Source organism: Agelaius tricolor, unplaced genomic scaffold, assembly GCF_023055355.1.
Source record: "Agelaius tricolor isolate 1412-34295 unplaced genomic scaffold, bAgeTri1.0.p SCAF_12, whole genome shotgun sequence".
Classification (NCBI taxonomy): Eukaryota; Metazoa; Chordata; class Aves; order Passeriformes; family Icteridae; genus Agelaius; species Agelaius tricolor.
Window position 1 is genome coordinate 7,018,687 of NW_027269272.1, and position 23,664 is coordinate 7,042,350.

At 47.5% G+C, this 23,664-nt stretch overlaps 3 protein-coding genes across 7 annotated transcripts in view; 1 reads left to right on the forward strand and 2 right to left on the reverse strand.

The window, feature by feature from the left end:
- The window catches only part of ARMC8 (armadillo repeat containing 8), a 62,829-nt gene extending 53,879 nt beyond the window's left edge, over positions 1–8,950 (reverse strand). For 2 of the 5 annotated variants that reach the window (XM_071437363.1, XM_071437360.1), the window contains exons 1-2: positions 8,753–8,950; positions 6,814–6,890 (exon numbers count right to left, since the gene is read on the reverse strand). In XM_071437363.1, the coding sequence (XP_071293464.1) occupies positions 6,814–6,890; positions 8,753–8,797 (122 nt within the window). In that variant the 5' untranslated portion in view covers positions 8,798–8,950. Of the gene's footprint in view, positions 1–5,537; positions 5,593–6,813; positions 6,891–8,752 lie in introns of those variants that run through there. The other 3 variants (XM_071437361.1, XM_071437365.1, XM_071437364.1) reach the window with 3 other exon arrangements.
- Positions 8,951–10,364: 1,414 nt separating this feature from the next.
- On the reverse strand, positions 10,365–18,629 carry DBR1 (debranching RNA lariats 1). The gene is made up of 8 exons (XM_071437366.1): positions 18,387–18,629; positions 18,176–18,300; positions 18,005–18,085; positions 16,907–16,992; positions 16,291–16,515; positions 15,426–15,506; positions 13,367–13,512; positions 10,365–12,860 (listed from the first exon to the last, which is right to left on the reverse strand). The coding sequence occupies exons 1-8, from the start codon at positions 18,581–18,583 to the stop codon at positions 12,185–12,187; spliced, it is 1,617 nt and encodes a 538-aa protein (XP_071293467.1). The 5' UTR covers positions 18,584–18,629; the 3' UTR covers positions 10,365–12,184.
- A 4,454-nt stretch (positions 18,630–23,083) lies between these two features.
- PPP2R3A (protein phosphatase 2 regulatory subunit B''alpha) overlaps positions 23,084–23,664 on the forward strand; it is a 49,022-nt gene continuing 48,441 nt past the window's right edge. The window contains exon 1 of the mRNA XM_071437367.1: positions 23,084–23,196. The gene's annotated coding sequence lies outside the window, so the exon portion shown is untranslated. The remainder of the gene's footprint in view (positions 23,197–23,664) is intronic.

Here is a 23,664-nt window from a genome sequence, read left to right on the forward strand (position 1 = left end):
AGCACGTTTTATTGCCTCATCCTTTGCACTGAGTCTGGATACGGTGCTACAAGTTGCACGAGATCACTAATGGAGAAACAATTTGCCTCACTCAGTCTTAAAAACAATGTAACCCAAATTTGAAGTGTTTGAAGTTAGTGGTAGATGGGAGTTCAGCGAACTTCTATTATGTAACCAGTATAAGCTAAAAAAACCAAACCAACAAAACCACACCATCCATAGCTGGAGAGAGCTCTGTACTATCAGCATTTCAATTTCAGCATCAATCTCTGCTATTTAACCACACTAGGTCCTAAAGAATAATCCCAACAGAGGTGTGGGAAAAACAGCTGCAGCTCAGCAGAACTCTCACAAATCCTCACTCAGAAAATCCCTGCTCTGTGATGCCAGATCAGCAAAACACTTCTTTCACAACTGTCCCAAAACAGCCAAACCACATGAAAAGAGCAGCTCCATTGCTGCTTCACATGAACAACCCAAAATATCAAATACAAGTAACTGTGGTAACTTTTTTTTTAATGTCTCTATCTTCCCCCAAGGATATTTCATTCCCAGTATGAAGGACTGCCTTCAGCATTTAGCAGTGCATCCCCCAGCTTAAGTAAAAATGGAATGAAATTTCATTAAACCAAGAGGTATCTGTAACACTACATTTTTACTGCACTATTCTTCATTCACTGTCCCTTTATTTAAAGTTACTTTTGTCCACTGTCCCATTTTAAACCCACCACTCTTTATCTACAGAACATCACCCACAACAAGGGCTCCACATGGAGAAGTTTTGAGTTTCATTCAGGACAGGAAAATACCTTAAAATGGCCTTGCAACATGTGTTTGGCTGTTCTAAATGTGAACTTGCAATATTGTTTGACACTGTCCACTGCACCTTAGGCCAACAACCACTGAAGGATCACCAAACCCTATTAATTTAACATAGCTACTACTCATTAGATTATCATAATCTGAAGTCTCTCTGTCATGAAGCAAAACCTCTGATTTTTATCTCCAAATAGCTATCAGAGCTAAGATGATGTACTGGCCTAGTCAAGCCTAAATTCCCTTTTTCAAATGGGTGTTACTCAGTTCTCATTAGAACAGAGATCCTCTAATATCTATATGCCCATAAACTCTCTCATTCTGGAGTTTCTGGACATTTCAGATAATGCCTGTTTGAAGTTTATTTTAGCAAGTAATTCTATGAGCTAGCCTTCCTGCTATAATCCCCCAAGAAAAGTACCTCAAGAGTTGACATTATCAGTTCAGAGCACAGCACAAACACAGCACACGTACTACAGTCAGCTGAATCATCTGGTACATAAATGAATTGGAAAACAGGGTTCTGTCCCTTGCATGTTACTAGAAATATCAACCCTTTATGTTAGCATAAAAGTTCCATATTGCAAATGGAAAATGAGCTTCTTTTGGAAAGCTACTAAATTCCAATTTTTAATACTGATTCCAATCAGTGCAAACAGGCAGCTTGGAACCAGAAGCTCCAACACCAAATATGAACAATCCCAACCTCAGCAGCATTGCTGGTTCTGTGGCACATATCCCTTGGGCCCAACCTACAAATTCAGTCTTTACAGCACCCCCCACATCCCCAAAGGGCAGAATTATTTCTCCCCCAGCTGCCTGCTGCTTGCACCCTCCCTTGCAGGTAACCACTGCCTTTGTGTAGCAGATTAATGAGGGGAAGGCAAGTTCTGAATGGCCACGTAATGTTCAGCTGTGCTCAGCTTGAGCTCTGTTCCTGAGTCCCACCTCAGCACTCCTGTGAGCCCATCCTCTCCAGCTCCATCAGCCAGTCTGACAGAGGCTGCTCCTGCTCCCTCCTCTGACTCTGAGCACCAACCATCACAGCAACAGCATCACCATGCTGAGGGCTGTATCAACAGAGAGGCTTTGGAGAAAAGTGGCTTCACAGCCATCTCAAAAGTAGCAGTGAAATGGAGTCAATAACCACCATTCTCTCATGGGCTCAGAGCAGTAAATGCAAGTTCTGAAATATTAAACATCCCTGTGAGGCTGAAGATTGCTGGCCAAATATCATAGATACACCTGAAGTTTAACCCACCTCTAAATATTACACCAGGAGTTACAATACATAACTTACTTGCCACAAACAAGCTATTCTGCAAAAGTACCTTTTACTGCATTATAAAAAAATGCAAAAGTGAGAGTACATTTTCTCTGGCAGAAACACATTTGCATTGAAGTGCATCTCCCTCTCTTCCCTCTGTCTACACCATCCTTCCACCTGACTACAAAAACCACTGCACTGAAAGCCTCCCTTCACAGAGCACTACTTAATGCTCAGATGTTTAAGCCTTTCAGTTCCTCCTCTCCCTCCAAAAAGCCTTCTTTCACAGCTCACCTCTTGAAAGGGAAAAACCAAGGAGCAGAGGAGTGCTCCCAGCACCACCTAAACCTGCTCCAATTTCTGTCAGATCCTGCAGCTTCCCAGCTCCAAGCCACCAAGAGCCCATCCTGCAGTTCACAAAGCACCAACAAGGGACTCAGGAGCCTCTTCCCTCCACACATGAATGACTCTGCACAAAAACAATGCTCCAAAAAAATTACATCACTTGTTAGCCAATAACATCTCCAAGTTTCATGCAGGATATGCATTTACTACAGTGTACTGCCTAGGAGGCAACAGAACTGACCCAAATGTACAGGGGCAAACTATGACAGGAATAACCCTCTAAGGACTGCTCTGTTTCCAGACAGCCAAGGGAATATGCAAAAAACCAAAGAAAGCTCCTGCAGAAAACTGAGGTTCAGAAGTGCCCACTGAGACTGAAAACCTGATGCAGCTGTTTGGGATGCAAAATGTGGAGACAAGTGCTGTTCACCACTTAGTGTTACAGAAAGTTTAACAGACAAGAAGAACAGGAAGCAAAAAGTAGCCTCTTCACAACTGTCTGAAGGGGGGTAACTGTTGCTCCATTAGAACTGAGATGGGAATTTCATCTCTTCCCACTTCAGGAAGTCGCCTCTCATATTTCACAGTTTTTGTGGTGGCCATGTGTGAACACTGCATTGATGATTCCTCCAACAGTCATGGCTGAGAACACAGCACACTATTACACAGCCATCTAAGCCTCTGCCTGGAACATTTATAACAGACCCAAACTACAAAAAAAAAAAAATAGTTGGATGCAAAACACACAGTATGAGGGCCATGTGCTATTTCTATAGGATGTTTCTTTCATTGTGCTGAGAAATAAAATGCTCACACAAGATTGGAAAACGCTCGTCTACTACTTCCTGCTGGCCATGAAGGACAGGAACAGCAGTAGCACAGGAATTCTCAGTGCACCACAAAGATGATAATTTACAAGTCTTAAAGCATGACACCCTTTGACTGCTGAGGAATAGCCTGATGAGAAACAGCTGAGACCTTGAGTAAGCCAGGCTTGTCAGAAAAGATGCTCCTTTCAAACCCAGCCTTGAGGTGGGATTACACAGTTCTCCATAAAATGATAGATTGCCACTTTGAAGGCACCAGGCTAAATGTAATCATAATAAAATGTCTCTCAGAGAAGCCCCTGACCAGCAAAAAAAAATTAGGGGATAAAAACAGGTATCAGTCTTGCATCTGAACAATGTAGTCCTGAGCTTAATAGCAGGTGAAAAGCAAATGACAGTCTAAGGATCACAACCCAGATATGCTTTAAAAAAAAAATACTGCAAAGCACAAAATGATCCTGCGGGAACAACCCTGGGACAAATGAAGCTCTTAGAAAAGCACAGAAATTTACAGAAGCACTTCTGTTCTGTTCCTCTGCCAATAACAGCAAAACATTGAAGAGAACCTCAGAGACCACAGCATTTAATGCACTGCAGTATCTGTGTGAGGCAATGCAAGCACTGCCAACAGGAGCTGCACACCTGACATCAGTGCTGACCTTGCAGAATGCACTCTGAGCACACTGGAGAAAACCTGAGCTCTACAACAGCAAGAGAAAAGGGTCACAGGAGCACCTAAGGAGACACAAAGCAAACCTGTAAAGATCTCTCAAGCATAAGCACAGCCCCAATTTAGAGTCCATGTTCACAGAAGGGAACTACTGTGTTAACCTTGCCCATCTACAAAGACAGTAAGTGAAAGGTAAATCCACACCCTGCCACACAGATGTGGGTATGGAGATGGGCCTTGAACACTTTAGTGCACTACAAGGTACAGTACAAAAGGCAGTAGTCACCTCAACTTCTCAAATCCTGAACTGAGATTCAGGATTTAGTGGGAGGTACAATTCTCCCCTTCCTATCCACACCCAGATGAAGAGGACAGAAATTACGTGAACAGAAGTTCTGCAGAAAACTTGGCATTTTGAAATAAGATTAACAGATCCACATGCAGCAGTAATGGACAACAAAGAAATGGTTTCTGCTTTCCCAGTAGAAGGAAAATTAAAAAACTCTTAACCAGGTAAAGCTTTATTGTCTGGACAAGGAAAACTCTGAACATCACCTCTGAAAATTCATGGGAAAGCAAGGAAAAAAGGAGATTTAGAATTAGATTAGATTAGATTCAGAATATGTAATTAAAGCTTTCTCAAGTTACAAGATGAAAACTGGACTGGCATGATTTTCAAGTTCAAGAAACATTTCGGTACATTTTACCTTTATCAAAGCTCATTCAGAAATTGGGTTTCATTAAAATTACAAGGATGCAATGAAAAAAAGCCCCAAGCCCAAGTTATTCATTCAAGCATACAAAAAACAGAACTATCATAACTGAAGACAATCGGCAGAAACAAAGCCTCTTACAACAGCCCATTTTCTGATCCTTGATATTCATACAGTTCCATCAATCAAAATAAAAATCTAGGTCATCAGTATTTCCAGCCAGGATGCAGGGAAAAACCAGCACATCTTAGGAAACAAAGATTTTCTGCAAAGGATGCAGCATATCTGGTAAAGCTTCTGACAGGCACTTCTGGAAAAACTTTAATCCTTTCCTACTCCACCCCAAATACTAGATCATTCTAACTTCAACATCTCTGCATATACCCTGAAATCAAAGGAAGAAGGACAAAGCAGTATTTTTCTGCCCAAAAAGAATCCTGGGCTGACAGAAATTTTTAATATATACACTACTCTAAATTCCATCTTTTATATACCTTTTTTATTCTTTCATACTCTTATTCTATCTTTTATATAAATTTCTCTAAATTGGACTGTCACACACCCACCCACCAATATTTGAAAAATAACATATCTGCCACAAAGGACTGGCTCAGAGTCAGTAAAGATATTCTCACAATTAAGATTTCAGCCAGAGCATCACAAATACAGTTTTACCATCCAAATGTGCCCTGTGAGAGATTTTTGTGAAATAAATTGGTATTTTCTTGTCTTTAAGTACAAGAAAAGGATCTCAGCATAGAATCCACTGACAGCCACAGACAAGATGAAGAATTTCAGATGTTACCCAAGACACAGATACTGCCTAAAACTCCTGTTTCTGGGAGATCAGTTATACTACAAAAGATGAATAACATATCAAAAGATAGGGAAGGGATTACCAAGGGTTGTGGGCTCCAGTCCTTTGAAAAGGAAGGAGAGCGGGGATGGAGCACCAGCCATGGCTCAGAGCATCTGCCAGGGAGAAAAGAGGGGCTAAGTCACCCCACTGGGACACTGGATGAGACACATCCTTCCCCAGGACCACCCCACCACCCTTATGAGGAGGGGACCACGGAGGCCAAGGGGTGGACACAAAACCAGGCTCCCCTTGAGCAGAGTTAAGAACCTGCACACAGTTCCAGCAGAGTGTCTAAAGTTCCTATACAGGAAAGGGGGTTGACCAGAGTTAAGAACCTGCACACAGTTCCAGCAGGGTGTCTAAAGTTCCTATACAGGTAAGGGGGTATTCCAACCAAGGAAACTTCCAGGACAGTCTCACCTAGACTTGGTTCTTCATGTATTTTAAAGGGACACTGACATGTTGGCCCTGGACATTTGGAGTAAGTGCTTTCATCTGCTACTAGGGAACACCTCAGGTCATGCTAAGCAACACAATCAACATTCCTGGTTTTTGGTCCACTTGTTCCTCTGATTTCTCCTGGTGTTTTACTAGACAGCCACAGCCAGCAAGCTACTGGTAAGCCCAAAAAGGTCTGGTTTCACCACCAAAGTCAGTCCTGGGCAAGGTCTCATTTGCCACTTTGCTGGAAAAGTGATTCTAGTGGAAAGCTCATGGCCTAAGGACAGCAAGGGAACACCCAGAGCTTTGCAGCAGTTTCACTCCTGCTCCTTGACTCACTCTCAGTCCCTACCCTGACTGCTGGCATGAAACAGAAATACTGAAATATAACTTGCATCCAAATTCAATTCTGTGGGAGCATTCTCTTTCAGCCTGCAGTTCCCATGAGGAGAGAGAAGCCAAGCACTAAAAAAGTCAAAGCCAACACGCAGGCATGGCAGCAGGGGAAGGAGTAAGAGGTAGGTACACTGACTTGGCAGTGCAATGAGAAAAAAGAGTCTCAACAGACCTGGAAGAGCAGCAAAACAGGGCCAAAAGGCAGAAACACATCCCAAAAAATTTCAGTGCTCACAGAATGTTTAACCTCATTTCTGGCAACTGGGAGGCCGTGTTATGAACCATATGCACTACAGAGAGTCTATATCAATACTAGCTCTATATCAATACTGACATATTTGTGCTAAGATTTGCCAACTACATTTCTCAAAAAAAAAAACCATAAGAAGAGCTTCTTGCCCTTGACCTATCACTCTAATGGGATCAAGTACACCTGGCCTATGCACAACCAAGAGCCCAAGAGTGTTTCAATGACTTACATGACACCTTGCAGGACTTTTTGGGGATCGAGATCAAACAATCTATCGACATAGTGGCGGCTACTGGCTGTGACTTCCTGCAGAGAGAGAGCAAACAATTGCAATAGTTTATATCAATCCATACAATGCAGCAGCAAGTGTAAAAAACTTCCCAGGCAAGAGGCAGGGAACCCACAGAACTGTTTTTAAATGTGCAGTGTGTTACTGCTGGGCAACATCACACAAAGATAACCCTGTGTTCAAGTGTAATCTAGAGAAGATGAGGTGCTTAGTGTAGATAACAACATGGTAAGTGTCAAAGCAAGTTAACAGAGAGCTATTTATGAACTGCAGTTATTAGCACTGCCTTGAATCACAATTTTATTATGTTTAATTACTGTATAGAATAAATTCCTGGAAGAAAAAGTTTCAAAGAGCAGTTAATGTTGCCCAAGAACCATATCCACAAACAAGCTCTCCAAAAGAAGGAAGCTCATAACAAGACATTTTTCTGTAACTTTGTCACAACATAGCTACATTTCAGAGTCTGTGCCACAGACCTTCAACAGCATTCCCCACTACATTCTCATAGTGCTGTATAAGACAAAGAGAATTCTCTTCTCGGCAACAGGACTGTGCTTGTAAGCTACACACTTATGCACCACTGATTTGTTATTCCTTTTGAGAAGATCCAAAGTCAGAGATGGCAAGCATTCCAAAATACAAGGGTGGGAAAGGGGAAGGGAATTTTCCCTCCAGGTTCTCAGGAACACTTGCCAAGATATGTTGCCATTATCTCACCTTTTTTTTTTTTTTCCTTTTCACCAACTCTCTTTTCATTAAGCTTTGCCCATTTTTTCCTTATGAGTTTTCCTTGAGAGAAGCTCTAAGAGTTGAAAACTCTTCCTTGCTTTAACAAATATCTGCTATGGGGTTGAAACTACTCCTGCTTCCCCACCCTGATGTCAAGAGGCATCAGCAGCTTCTTGCCTGTGGTCTCACATCACAGAGAAGAATCATCTAGAGGCAGCAAGGCTCCTTTGTCTCCAGGAACACTGTTAAATTATGCCACGTAAGTCCTACAGATGCACTTCCACCGTGTAACCAAAGACAGTATTTTTGAGAATAGCAATGGACTTCTAGCTACCTGACCTATGTATTTACACGTAAAACTCTTCTAGACTTCAAAGAACCCATAGCTTTTTGTTTCTAAAATACCCTAGCTTCCACCCTATCAGCTACGAGCTCTGCAATATGTAGAAGTGTATTCGTATCCAGGCAGTCCCCTCAAAATAAAAAAAAAAAAGCAGCCAATTTATCGACATAATCAATTTCACGGAACTCTTAACCAACATTAATTTTTCAGGAAACTGAAGGAAAAGCGCCAACCCTCCACTCCTGCGGCAGCGCCCGGGCTGCACCTTTTGCATCGCTACTCGCAGCACCGGTGCGATGCAGCAGGACCGCTGTGCGCCCTGGGCCGTCCCCCGGGAGGGGAAGGCGGCTGTCACAGCTCCCCCGGCACGGCGGCTCCTCCCTGCCGCAGGAGAGAGCCCCGGTTCCGGCAGCGGCACAGCCCCCGAGCCGGGGCGGGCTGCGAGCGCACCCGGGAGCCCCTGCCCTGCTCCGCAGCCCCGAGGAAGGGCAGCACCCACAGCGCCCACAGCGCCGGGCCCTCCGCGTGCCGAGCAGCAGCTGCCTGGGGCCGGCGAGCCCGAGCCGTCAGCAGCGAACGACACGTCCAGAGCGCCGGTGCCTCCGCGGCCACGGAACGGGCTCCTCATAGGGGGAAAACCAGCGCCGAGAGAAGTTGCGGCGCAGGGGGCAGAGGGAAGGAGCCCGGCCCCGCCGCCCGCACCGCCCCCGCTCCCAGCGCAGCCCCAGGGCCGCTCCCGGAGCCGCCGGACAGCGGGGCCCAGCGGGGGCCAAGGTCAGGCAGGGCCCGGCCCGCGGCACTCACCGAGAGGACGCTCATGCGGAGCGGCGCCTCCAGCACACACGCCATCTTGGCGGAGCGCTCCGGCACCGGCGGCGCCTCAGGCCGGCGGGCGCGGGCTCATGGCGGGCGCGCGGCGGGCGGGGGCCGGGGGTAGCGGGGCGGGCCCAGCGAACCGGCCGGCGCCGAACCCCCGCTGCCGCCCCACCACGCCTGCGCCGCCGCACGCCACCCGCGTGCGGGACGGCGCCTGCTGTGCGCACGCGCGGCGCAGGGCGCGGCCTCCGCGAGCCGCGGAGAGTGACGGCCCGAGCCGAACGCGAGCCCGAGCCGAGCCGGAAACCGAGTGGAGCCGAGCGCAGCGGAGACGAGTCTGAGCCCAGCTGAGCCGAGTGGAAACGAGCCCGACTCGAGCCCAGCCCGAGCAGATCCGAACCTAAGCCGCGAAGAGCCCGAGCCGAACACGAGCCCGAGCTGCCGAGGCTTTGTCCGAGCCCGAACCGAAACGAGCCCGAGCGGGGCCGAGCCCGAGCCCGCCCTTTCCCCTCAGCCTCGCTGCGCACATTCGTTTTGGGTTCCTTCAGTTTGACATTACTTTCGTTGCCAGCATTGATTTGTTTGGTTTTGAATTTGTTCTTCACAGAAAACACCGCTAACAACTCAGGATTTCACTAAGATGTGCTACAGGCTCTATAAGATCTGTATTTTTTTTTTAGCTCCAGTGTATTACACCGCATGAGGCATGGGGACACTGACTGTACCCACCCTAAAGTCAGAACTAAACGGTAGGAGATGGTAAAACCACGAAAAGATAGCAGAAACATCGCAGCTCGGGTTAACCTCTCTCAACCTATTCCCTTCCCAGGAAAACAGAGGCTTGGCAGCTGCTAGAGACTGCATAGGATAACAGGAGTACAATAAACATACCTTAGGATGCAGTCACAAGGTGACTTTAATAGATTTAATTTAAAATACTCCATTATGAAACAAGGCTATACGTCTTTGCTGTTTTTCTCTAAGCAGACTGATGACATGCTGTGAAAATACCTGTGTGCTAGCCTGGGATGGAACAGGTGAACACTTTTCTCCAGCACTAGTAACAGCAAAAATCGTTTTAGACTAAGTACACACCCTGAAAAAATACAAGGGATGTACAGAGAAAGGTTTTCCAGAGGTCTCTCATCAACATTTCAAAAGTTTTCAGAAAGACTAAATCTTTTTTAAGAGGACTGGAGACTCTGGGTCTTAAAAGCCAATTTAAATTTATCAGCATTCCCTAGCGTTTTCCTTTTTGAAGTATCTGGCCTTTACTAGAAAAGCTCAGCACTTCTACTGAATCCTCCTTGCAGCAGAGAATCCTGCCGACAGGGAAAATCCATAATGGATGAAAGCAAGGTAGGGGAGGACACTGCAAACTGCAGAGGGTGTGAACAACTGCAAGGAAGGGCACAGCAACTCTAGAGGTCAGACATGATTCACACTCAAAAAACATTTATGTTCACTGTATTTACCAGCTGCTCAATGGACACTGAAATACTTTACAAAAAATCTTTAAAGGTTCAAAAATCAGTATTGTATATTGAGTTGGAGTCTCCTGTCTTCTAGAAACACATTCATCAGAAGGAGGGAGGCATGGTACAACATAGGAGAGATGTTTATTTTAAAAACAAAAGGAATCAGACCGAAAAATCTATTACATGCAAGATACATTTTCTATTTCTGTGCAGACACCCTGAGAGCTCAATGCCATGCTTAGGTTCCCTGGGAGGCTTTTCAAGTCCATAACAGAATTTATATTTAAAATATTTTATTTCCATTATAGTGTTCAGATCATGAGGTATGATTAAGATTTTACCACTGCAGACCCAGGACCCTTAAAGAGACTCATCTGCTTCAATAATTTACCTGACAGTTCACAGCCATTTTACATACCCTGAGTGTCACACCCGGGTCACTCCCAGTTTCTCCTCATCTGTTCTGACAGATGAGCTGTTAATTGAACTGTTGAGAGCATTAATTATGCCCTTTTCTAGCCCTTGAATACTTAACATGTTTGGTTTTTGTAGTGAACTGCTTGACAGGAGAGGAAGCAAGATGAACTGCAGACAAAATGGAAGTGATTTAAGGACAGATTAATTCCCGACCCTGCTACACAACTCACACTCACTGATGTATTTCACTCACTGCTCCCTGTCCAGTTCCCTGTTCCTATCAGGATGATTTCTCCTTCTCAGTGCCTCTGTCTTGGAGAGGGAAAATCACAGGAGCTACCTCTGCTCTTGGGCAGCACAGCCATTAAGAATTCCATCTAAGAATTCCATCTGTCAGGAAGGCTAATGTGTATAATGACATATGCTTGAAAACACTGTCATTTTCATGAATTCACTCAGGTTTATCCCCATTGCCTCTTAGGCCAAAGGAGAGTGCCATTTACTAATAATTCAGGGCAAAAAAAAATTAAAAAGAAAACTTCCAAGAGGGTCACTATTCTGGCAGCTCTTGCTTCCCTCAGCTAAGATTACAAAAGTGCTTTGGAAGATCCCAAAACCAGTTTTAAAAGTTCAGCAAGTTACAGCTACTGAAATGACAAGTGAAAAGTGACTCTAATGATAATGGGAGCCGTTACACACCCACCACCCTGTATGAACACAAACCACAACCCCAATTAGTCAGAGTTGAGACAGTGGTGGTGTCCACATTTTGGAAGCTGTCCTTCCTAAGTACTTCCATTTTAAGACATTGTTCTCAAGTTTTAAGAAACAGAACAAAAGAGTTTTTAAGAACAGAGATGCACCCTTTCATGGTCCCCATAAAACCGTCATCCTCCAAATCAAGAGACTTGATTTGCTATCAGAACTGCAATTAAAAGCCAATCCTGGACAATACATATTGTTTTGTTTATGACCACAAAGTTTTTCTGTGGCATGACTATCACCAGAAACAAAAATCTTCATTCCTTTGTTGCTGTTTTGTTATCATGGGAATTCTATTTTCAAATTTCATTCACGGGGTTATTGCGTATGCTACTTTGTATTAATAGTTCAGTATAAAACAAGATAAAAGCAATAAAATAAAACCATTCAGTCTTGTAAGTCAGACATCCTCTCACTTGGACTCAGGGTACAGTTTAAGAGTTCTTGTTAAACAAGCATGGTGAGTCTTGTTCAGCTGAAAATATGGAGTGTACACCATACACCAAGAACTGAAACAAAATCAAGGATATATGAACTTTACATCCTTTGACAAAGTACTTTGTTGGAAAAGTCTCAGCTTCTTTCTTTGATGTCTATTCTGTGTAAATCACCTTCCCTGTGAGAAGTACACCCAGCCTCTGAGCTTAGGAAAGTAACATGACTAAGATCATGTAACATTAAAAGCACATGTAGTCCAGTACAATTCTCACCACCTTCCCACAGAAAGGCTGGGAGAGAACTTAGTTACACACCCTGTGAACTGTTAATCAGTTTTATCTTCATCCTCTGCAGCATAGATAGCTTGGTTCCTTCTCTTGATTTTTTTAATGCTGCTGTTCCCGTTCTCATCACCACCGATGCGCTTTAAGGACCTCTCAGGGGGGCTCCTTTCCTCCCCCTGCCTGCTCCCCCCAGACTTGTCCAGCTCCTCGTTGTTGGAGTCCGTGGCATCGTCAGACGACACCGCCATGGAGTCGGGCATGACCCGAATGTCAGAGAAGCTCGTGGAGAACTCAGGAGGGTGGTCAGGGGAGGGATCTACAGAACATGTACTCAAGTCTTCATCACCACCTTCTTCATCCAGCATTATTTCATCTGGGTTAAAGGATGAGAGGCCAGAATTATCTGTATTGTATTCACTGGGTTCCTCTGCTGACCCAGTACTGTCCATCTCCTCTTCCTCCTCTTCCTCACATTCACCTCGTCCTGAGCTCTCTTCTTTAGCCTGCTGGATCCTGTCATTGATGTCAGTGAGGCCAAACTGGGCACAGAACTCAGTGGTCTGTGGATTGATGGTATGAACTGGCTCCATGTTTTTTTGGGGCTTGCTGGGATCGTAACAAGCAGCTGTCAATGTGAAGTTGCAAGGAATTTTGAGGTCATGGTTCAGCTCTTCTAATACCTCTTTAATGGCTTCTTCTGTCACACTGTAATCCCACCTAAACAAGTGCATAAAGTTTAAATAAGTGCAGCAAGTCAAAAGGTACTGCCTGTTCCCACCAGAGAGTGCAACCTTCACAGATGGATTACAAATTCATCTTACAACAGACACTTTATTCCTCAAGTGCTTTTTCAAGAACATTTTCATTTTCTTTTGGTCAGTACTGAGATACACTTCTCCCCACCAAGGATTAGTGTATTATGTCAACCCATGCCCATAATCCAGCCTGGTTTTCAGCCTCATGATTCTGTTTCTGTCCCTCAAATGCTGGTATCTAAGTAAACTAAATCTAAAGTAATCTAAAACTAAAGTAACTGCCCAGGTAGGACAGTAAAGAAGCTGTATGCTTTAGACTACATTTTTTATCAACATCCCCTTTTCTTTCCAAGGCATTTAGCAAGTCCTACAGGCATTGCAGTCTGCAGAAGAGAAACACAACTCCAATACATCTTTACTTCCAGTCCAGAAAAACAAACAAACATTTCTATTTGGCAAACAACTTACTTGGCATGGAGGCCATTATTTTCAGGCATATTCCAGGAGTTCTGGGTCACATTAACAAGACTGTTGGTGGCCTTGAGGATTGCAATCCACTCAGCATCGTACTCCAGTGAGTCGCCTGCATTGGGATCATGCTCCACGTCTATTATCTACTTACAAACACACAGAAAACAGATGAAGTGAGTTATTTCTCTTGACACCAGAATCTGATTAAAGTTTACATGTTACTTTCACTGTACACAGTTTGAATGAAGTTTTAAGTACACTGAGCTAGTGGTCTAAAGCAAACAAGTCCAGCCCCCCATGAAGGGCTAACAAATTATAATCAGTAACAGTAAAAAAGGCATTTCTAAATTTCAGCTTACAGCAATTAAAAAGCAGAACACACTCCCTCCCTTATTGCCAGCAACTGGATAGGGATGCAATTTAGAAATAAAATTTGCTTGCTTCTAAATTGATGCTGCCTTCTGTTGGAGGGTAGGATTTTTTCCTTTTTTAAATTTAGTTTCTCTTAGGGAATTTTTCTCCCATTTGTTGCCTAAGAGACCAGAACAACAGACACTTAAGAGAAAAAAGATGTGGCCAGGACAAGGGAGAGGATACAGTTTGCTACATCTCTTAGCTGGGTTTTTTTTCCTTGGGAAAGGCAAAGATACTGCCAGATTTTTGCTGGGGGTGAGGGGCTGGGGTTGGCCCTCACTCACTCTCAGAGATCAGAGGTGAGAGTTGGGGTGAGAGTTGTGGTGCCGGGCTGCTGCTGCAGGGAGAATTCACTGCCACTGTGGAGTTCTGTCCTTCACTGGCTCTCCTTACTGTGGGTGAGCCTCTGCTCATCAGAGCGGCCATGGGATTTGTTAACACCTGATCTCACTGGGAAGGACCCTCACCATCTACCTGGGTGTCTCAGAGGAAAAACCAGGGCCCTGACCTCCTCCTCCTCCTCTCCGGAGGGAGCATCTCCCAGCTGCTTTCAGGAGTCCAGCCCCTTTTCCCCCTCTCCGCCATCACCACGGGCAGAGCGGCACCGAGCCCGCGCCACAGCGCCCCCTGCAGGAGCGGGGGAATCATCGCCCCTGGCCTGCCCGGCCGGGAGCCACCAGCGCCCCTGCTGGCTGTGACTGGAACTGCACCGAAGGGAAAGTGCCTGCAGCCGAGAGAAGGCCGAGAACGTATATACAATTTTTTTTTTTTTTCTAGTAAAAAACTGTTATTCCTTTTCTCCTATCTTTGCCTGAAAGCCCCATAATTTAAAAGCTGTAATAATTTGGAGCATATATTCTATTCCAAGGGAGATTCCTGCCTTCTTTGGCATACATCTCTCTTTCAAACCAAGACACTTGTAAGTGGATACAAACCAAGAACTGACAAGAACAGTCATTCTGCTGTACGAACAGCACTCTTAGCACAGCTATGAATTAAGAGGAAATATTTTTAAGCTTTTTTATGATCACTTTGTCTTCAGTGATATTAACCCAAATCAAACCATGTGGGTTAGCCAAAGCCCTAGTCAGACTCTAACTTTAAATACTCCACAAAGTGGTTAAACCCTCCATGCTGCTGGAGGCTGTACTAATCCAGATCAGTTTTGTTATAGGATTTTAAGTCCGGACTAGCATTCATGTCCCTTTGCACAGATAGAGCCCATCCTCATACTCTCTTCCACCTTCAAAGGTATTTACTAGGGCAAATGAATCCCACCACACATCCAAAGGACAGACAAAAAAAAGCTACTCTAAGACTAGTAAAACACTTGAGTGCATTTGAAAAACACACTGTCAGCAGCACACTCTCACAGCAAACTATTTTAGACTCATCCACTGGAGTCAGGTACTTGTTCTAAGCTGGATGGAAATGGTAGGATTAAGGAAACACTGCACCTACACAACACATGTGCTTAGTTCAGGACAAAATCCTACAAAGATCATTCCATACACCCAGCATTCCTAGTTTCTTTAAAATTCCTCCACTTATTAGAACTATTCTTCATCTTACACCTAAGAACAACACTAGCAGTTCAAACTAATGAAATAAAAAGTGAAAAACTTCTACAAATGTTTATCACCTGCAGGAAGTCTCTGTGTGGCAAGCATTTATCCAGAGCCAGAAACTTGGTTGCTTTTGGTAACTCTTCTTTGGAGTTTGTCTAGGAAGCAAATGGTGTTAACACAATCATTAGCACTTATGTAAAATTTGACCATTCTAAACAAGCTTTATAGACAGGTTGAAAGGTATAATTTCTACAGAAAAATACTTCCTGAAATAGAAAATTAGCTGGGACAAAGAGAATGACAGACTTCACTGGGAGTCTAGTAGGAAGCAGGATGCAGATAATAGCAAGATAAAGCAAGAGCTACATTTCAGCACTAATTTCAGCTCAGTACATTCACCCTTGGAGCAAAAAGAAAAACTGTAACTTAATTGGAAACACACTTGTTGATCCTAGGAGGTCTGGAGTTACATTTTTACAGATAAATAACTTGCAAATAGGAACAGCACTGGCACCACTTCAGTAATAACTGTTTCAACTACAGGCTGGACCTGGGCTACCAGACCTGCAAAGCTGTACTACAAGGATCCTCCTACCCTCAGGTAACCTCTCTCTTCAATCACTCCCTTACCAGGTTTTTGAAGTTGCCTCCTTTTTCTCACCTATTGTGAAGTTAGAGCAAGAGAGTGCTTTTCTATACAGTTATGTTAACAAGTTTCATGAACAATAGCTATTCCATGCTGTTCCTAAAGGAGATTAGGAGTCATTTACACCCCTTTAATTTACATAAAATAGTAATCCTAACACCACTTAATCCTTCATGGTTTTAACTGAGTTTTAAGAACAAAAACCACTGAATTGCTTTTCTGGACATTATTACCTGCATGAGAATTCTAAAGTGTGTCTGGGACACACACATCCATTTTCTGTCCCCCTTTACCTCGTGTTGCATGAAAGCTGCAAATTTAACGTGGAGATGTGCTGAGAACCAGTAGGTGGGTTTCAGGTGCTGCAGCAGCTCTGAAGCAGCAGGGCTTCCCAAAGTGTTGCTCTCCACTTCTTGCCGGAAGAAGGATTTCATTTTGAGGAGCTGTTTCTTGTTTCCATAGTGATAGATACTCCTTGGCCAGTCATGTGACATAAAAATATCGATGGGACGCTTCAGCTGTCAGGCCAAAAAGCACATGGCATAAATACAACATTTTGACAAAAGAGTTTAGAAATTACTTGAGGCAGCCAGCTGTGCTTTATAGTGCCTTATAAGAGAGTTCATATCATCACCATAAGTCAGGCACTCAGAGGAAATCACAGATAGAGGGCAAGTCCTCTGCCTACAATCAAAGGCATGTTCTTCCCTATGAAATTTTTTAAAGCTTTATTTAAAAGGAATAATGGCTAAGCATAATAGTCCTCCTCAAAGGACACACCCCTCAGATGTCTGATCAACCTGTTAAAGCATGTTCAATATTCAGCATATGTGATCAGAGCAGCTTTAACTTTCTACTTGCAAATTAATGAAAATTACCCTTGTTTAAAAAAAGAAGCTTTTCACTGACCTGTTTGAGTTTGAAGACTTCAATATTCCTCACATGGTAAGCACTTCTGATGGTCTGCTGGTTGTATGGTGGGCACTCAAAGTGGCCTGAAGTGTTGGAAACAATAACAGTTGCCTGAATCACTAGCTCCTTCCTAAACAGCAGCTTTTTGGGGTCACACAGGCACCTAGAGTAACCCTAAATACAAGACTGATTTTTCATGATTGTTTAGAGTGCTGCCACCCACCATGAAACTACAGTTTAACAGGTTCAGCAGCAGCCTAAACATCCCAGTCACTGTCCACAGGCACCACAGGCTCCGGAAGCACCAGCCTGTACCCTGACATAAGGGATGAGTGTCCAACTTTGCCTTGGGACAAAACACATGAATGCCTAGCATAGCTCTTACATACCCTACAGAATTAACAGAAAAATTGCTCTTTCAGTTATTGTCTAAAGAGACTCATCTCATCTCCCTCATGCAATATTCAGGCATATAAAGCACCCCCTTAATAACAGCAAATTGAATTAGTGTTGGCAAGTATTAGACAGAATCAAGTGTTTTAGAAAACTGGTTCAGTACTTAATAGCTTGAGAGCCACCTGCAAAGTTTCTCTGAAGCTGTTTGTTAGTAAAGACAGCACAGTACAGTAACCCCAAGGACCACTCTTTTAAGTGCTGAGATCAGAAAGAATAAACTATCTTCTACTCACTGACATGGGGTATCATCTGTGACACCCTTCCCAGGAAAAACTCTTGAATACCCACCTACATAACCAGGAAGAACCAGATGTACTGGCCCTAAACCTCAGGGCAGGACAATACACTTATATAATGTCACAGTTATAAACTGCCTGTTTCACTCAAGGAAAATCAAACAGTGAAAGGACACTGCCATGGAAAAACCAACACTGTTCCAACAACACTCCAAACAACACTCCAAAAGTGCCTTGCTCCCTGCTGTGGTCACCGGGCAGCTACAGACTCATCTACAAACTCCAGAAAAATCCGGTATTGAACCGAGGGTGGTTTCCAGGCTGAGACGTTTCGGGGCTGAGCACAGCCAGACCCTCACACCACGCTGCGGCCCCGGCTCTCCCCTCCCCGCTGCCCCGGTACCTTTCCGGTAGTCGTGAGACTTGAAGATGCCCGAGATGCCGCCGATCCTCACGCCGCGGAACCGCACCACGCCCGCGTAACCTGCGGGACACGGGAGGGCGATCACGGAGGGGCCGGGCAGGGCAGGGGCTGTGGGGAAACCGCCGGGGACCGGGACCGGAGGGACCTTACCCAAGTAGTAGATGTTGGGCGCGACCCACCCGCCGTAGGGCAGCTCCTGCAGGTGGTTGGAAGCCTCGTGGTTGCCGCCGATGAACACGGTGAGCACCGGGGCTTTCTTCTCGCCCGAGTAATACCTGCGGAGACACGGCAGCTGCTGGACCCGGCCAAGCCCGCGCGGGTCGGGCGGGGTCGGGGGCCGGGCCGGGCCGGCGGCGCTCACCGGTAGAAGGTCTGCATGTGCCGGTACTTGGCGGGCACGGCCATGCACCGCAGGTCTGCCTCGTTGCGCACGGCCTGGAAGTCGCCGCAGCAGAGCAGCAGGTCGAGCCGCACGTTGTGGCGCCGCTGCAGCAGCTCCAGCGTCTCGTACATCTTGTCCAGGGCGCCGTGGCAGCACCCGGCCACCGCCACCTTCATCGCCAACCGCTGCACTGAGCGGGCGCCGCGCGCGCCTTCCGCGTCACCGCCGCGCGCGCCTCGCGTCACCTCCCGCGCTCCTGTGCGTCACGACTGCGCCTGCGCCGTGTGTGGGACACAGCCCGGGGGGTCGCGGGGACACAACGGGCCGGGGTGGGGGGAGCTGGGCCCGTCCCTTCATGGCCGCTGCCCGCGGGCTGCCGAGCCCCGCTCTGCGGGACCCTGCACGATGGCCTCCGGTGGTCCCCTCCCGCCCCACCGAGCAGGGAGGTCGGACCCGGTGACACCCGATGATCCTTTCCAGCCTTGCCCGTTCTTCACAGAAAGGGTGGCCAGGGATTGGAATGGGCTGTCCGGGGAGGCAGTGGAGTCACTGTCCCTGCCGGTGTTCTCAGAGCAGGGAGCGGAGCTGGGAAAGGATCACCAGTCTGAGAGGAGGAGCTGGGGGGGCTCAGCCTGGAGAAAAGGAGGCTCGGGGGGTCCTTCCTGCTCTCCACAGCTCCCTATGACAGAAGGGTGCAGCCAGGGGGATGTCGGGCTCTGCTCCCAGGGAACAAGGGACAGGACAGGGGGACATGGCCTTAAGCTGCACCAGGAGAGGTTTAGGTTGGACATGAGGAGGAATTCCTTCATGTAAACGGTGATGAGACACTGGAAAACGGGCTTCCCAGGCAGGCGGTGAAGTCCCCATCCCTGGAGGTGTAACCTTAGTGACTGACTCGGTGATTCTGTAGCTGGCCAGTGGGACCTTCGCTCTGAGCAGTAACACTGGCACAGTGATGAGCTCCACGGTCTGTAACTGTCCAGGAAGAATTGTCACACTCCTAGAGTGGGGTTGTACAGCGGGGCAGGAGCCCCTGCGGGGCACCCGGGCTGCACAGAGAAGGCTGCACAGGGAAGGCTGCTCAAGGAGGGCTGCATAGGGAAGGCTGCTCAAGGAAGACTGCACAGGGAAGGCTGCTCAAGGAGGGCTGCACAGAGAAGGCTGCACAGGGAAGGCTGCACAGGGAAGGCTGCTCAAGGAGGGCTGTCCGGCTCCCCCGGCACGACAGCACCGCCGAGCGCTGCCCGCACCTCCTCGGCCAGCCCAGTGGGGAGCAGCACAAGCTGTACTTATTCCTCACGCGTAGCTCACAGACCACAAAGTGGTGGTGGAGCAGCACGAGCAGTGCCTGTGCACGCTTCCACCTGGAGTTTGAGTTGATAAAACACCGAGTCGGACCAGTACAGCCTCAGGCAGGCGTGGTTTTAGCATAGCCAAAGCCCTGGCTTCTGTAACTTTGTAGCACACAGGGACAGGAAGAGACAGGGACATCACCAGGGCAAGGGTGCATGAGGCAGGCTGAGAAATCGGGTATCTCCCCTTTTCTTCGTGGACTGACTCTTGGGAGAGCACTGATTTCCTGCTTTGGAAGGGCAGTGGATTGGATTGTAGGGTGGCCTTGTATTGTCATGTAGTAAAACCGCTCCAGACTTTCCACTTCAAGACTGGTTTGGAAGTTTTAAAGTCTTGGGATTGAACCAAATTGCGGGGACATAGTTAAGCATTAACTTGCTACTGCTCCCTCTGTAATCATGGAACCAAGTAGACATTCCTGTTCCCCCATGGTAGCAAGCATTACATAATGGCCTCTCTTTTGATACTAAGAAAATATGAGTGTTGTCTCCTACATTTCATAATTTCACAGTGTTGCATTACTTTGTGTACTTTGGGGCTCGTCCAAGCCCAGCTGAAGTGAAGGGGAAAATTCCTCTGGTTTCTAAACCCCACAAGTCTCCAAGGGAAAAGCACACTTCGGGTGACCTTGGCTCTTTCACTAACTTTGCTTAGACCTACCTGGAGTAGTGCAAGAACTCACTGGTCCAGCACCTCTCCTGGGAAAGCTTTTCAACTCTCTGGGGGAGAACAACAATCTCTCTGCCATCTCTCAGACTTCCTGAAAGGAAGGGGATGAGAGAGGAAAAGGTCCATGAATCTCTGGAAGACACCACCTTACCCAGGGTACACCATCTCGAGGGGCTTCCTGAGATGCCTGCCCACCTAAATTCCTCCCCAGACAGGCAAGGTAAGCTGATACTGTAATTGTATTTCCTGAGTTTGTTGGCTCAGGCTCATTTCTTATACTCTATGTGCCACTTATCCCAAGTGAACTGGTGCACAATAAGAGTCTATAAAGTTTGGCTTTTTTATGTCATAGTATTTTAGTACTTGTACACAACTCATGATGCATCTCAATATCCGTAATTAAACTCAGTGTTCACTGAGCAAAGCTGCTCTGACCTTTGCAGAGCACAAAGGGAATCAGCCATGCTGCTGTTTACAGGCTAAGTGGCAGCAAGTTAATGCTTAACTATGTTATTGTAATTTTGTTCAGTCCTTCAAGACTGTTTGAAAACCCATGTGACTGAAGCACAGTTCTCTTCCAGTGCATAAATGACCCATGTTTGGCCTTGGATTGGGTTTTGCAGTCATTGTCTCTTGTCCCAGTTGCCTGTGCATGTGTCTCATGTCTGAATGTCCAGTCCTGCAGCAGAGGACTGAGTGCACATCCTGTCCTGCATGAATGGCCAGGGAACTGTGAGGCCAAGGAGGGAAAAGTCCCAACAAGCAAGCTCAGGTCAGTAGATTGCTTGGGTTGCCCTTTTGGGTCTTGCCTGCCTGCACTGAGCAGTAAATAATGGTTTCTTCCTGAGCTGATTATGGTGGTTTAGTACTATGAAAGCAGTTTTTCTCTGCAGAGAAATGAAGAATAAAAGGCATCTGAAGGGGCTGTGGATGACAAGAGTTGCTTCCCTCATCTCTGAGAATGGAACGAGAAGAGCTTTTGAAGACTTTTCTGTCAAATGCTTCCTAGTGTTTTTAGAGTATACTAACAGGTTTCTAGCATGATTTCCATATTACTAAAATGAAGAGGAACACCAAAAGGGAGGCATCTGTCTGACTTTTGGGGAGTGACAGCATGCCTGAGAAGGGAAGTATAAGGAGAAGTGCTGGGAGACAGTTTGTGAAGGAGAGGGAGATACACTGGAGTGCAAAAGACAAATCTGAGGTGTTCCAGCTGAGATTTTGAGCTGCTGCTGTAAGCTGTGAGAGCATGTGAGGTGGCAGGTTGGTGTGTGTGTGACTGAAGGGAGGGGCTGCTGCAACCAGACAAGACTAAAGCTCCCTTAGGAAAAGGCCTCACGAGGCTGGCCTGAATATCACATGGCTTACCTGCAGCTGTGCCCAGGTGTCTTTGGGCATCTCCTGCCCTAGATCGTGTCTGATGATTGCAACATGATCTGCAGTGCAGCAACACAGCTGCCAACGCAGGGCCTGTTCCTGGCTGAGGCACTGCAGCTGCCTCCCTGTTCCAGCTGCACCAACAGGGCTCTTTCCCTCTTAATTTGTACCTTTTGCCTGAGGATGCTGCTTTGCTGGAGGGCACTACTGTTGGCCTCCAGCCAATGAGGGCTGGAAGCTGTCTGGAGGAAGAGATGAAGCAACCCTCAGTAAATTTGCACATGACACCAGGCTGGTTGAGAGTGTTGCTCAAGGGCAGGAAGGCTCTGCAGAGAGACCTGGACAGACTCGATTAAAGGGCTGAGGACAGCAGTGTGAGGTTCAGTAAGGTCAAGTGCCACATCCTGCACTTGGGATCATCACAGCAACCTCCTGCAGCTCCAGTCTGGGGCAGGGATGGCTTGAGAGCTTCTCAGCAGGGAGGGACAATTGGAGGCTGGTGGACAGCAGCTCAATGTGAGCCAGCAGTGTGGCCAAGAAGGCCGGTGGCATCCTGGCCTGTGTCAAGAGCACTGTAGCCAGTAGGACCAGGTAAGTCATTCCTCCCCTGTACCCAGCATTGGTGAGGCTGCACTGCATTCAGTTCTGGGCCCTTCACCTCTAAAAGGATATTGAGGGGCTGTGGTATATCCAGAGAAAGGCAACAAGGCTCGGGAAGGGTCTAGAAAACATGTCCCATGAGGAACACCTGAGGGAGCTGGGTTTGTTTAGCTTTTTGAAGGCTCAGGGGGGAACTCATTGCTCTGCACAAGTTGCTGACAGGAGGCTGTAGTGAGGTGGGGCGGCTCTCTGCCGTGCCTGCAGAGAGACGACAGGATGAAATGGCCCTAAGGCAAGACAAGGGAGATTCAGATTAGCTACTAGAAGAAGAATTTCACTGTTTGAGCGGCCAGGCACTGGAATAGGTTGCCAGGTAGGTGATGGAGTCGTGGTCTGTGGAGGTGTACAAGAGGCGTCTGGATGTGGCGCTGGCTGATGTGGTTTTAGGGGTTACAGTGGCAGTGCATGGTCGGACTCGGTGATCTTGGAGGTCTCTTCCAATCTTGCCGATTCCGTGATTCTGTAAGGGCGTCGGTGGCGTTCCTGCGGGAAAAACAAAACCCGCCGTCCGCGATGATTGGAGAGCCGCAGGCGGGGCTGAGGCGCGGACGGGCCGTGAGGCGGCCCGGGGGCTCTCTGAGGCGGGACCCGCCTCCTCCTCCCGCCCCCCCGGCCCGCGGCGCTGGGCGGGCCCGGCCGTGCGGAAGGGGCGGCCGGGGCGGGCGGCGGAGCGCGCCCGGCGGCGGGAGCGGCGCTGGCCATGGGACGGGACGGGGCGCTGCCCCGGCGGGTACGTGCGGGCAGGAGGGCGGCGGGGCCCGGGGCCCGGGGCCGGGGCTCGCCCTGTCTGGGGCAGTGGGTAGGTCCCGCGCGGCCCGGCGGCGGGGGCCCGGGCTGTGTCCGTGGATGAGGAGCCGGCGCGGGGGTCCCGCTGTGGGCGCCGGCTCGGTCCTGGAGGGTCGGGCGGGGTGTGCTGAGGGCGGTGGGGGCCGGCAGTGCCGGGCAAACGCGGGTGGCGATGCTCGCCCCACACGCATTGAAGCTCCGGGGCTCCGTGGTGTCCCGGGTCGGGGCTGTGCGCTGTCCCCAGAGAGTTGTCCCCAGGGGCTTCGGAGTAGCAGGTTCTGAGCACAGCGTGTCCCCGGCCCGGAGGTGTTGGCTGTTGAGAGCCGGAGGTTAACTCCGGTGAGGAGTCCTCAGGCTGTTCTTTTTCTGTGAGCACTTGCCCCAGTACCCTGGGTAGCTGGACCTTCCATTA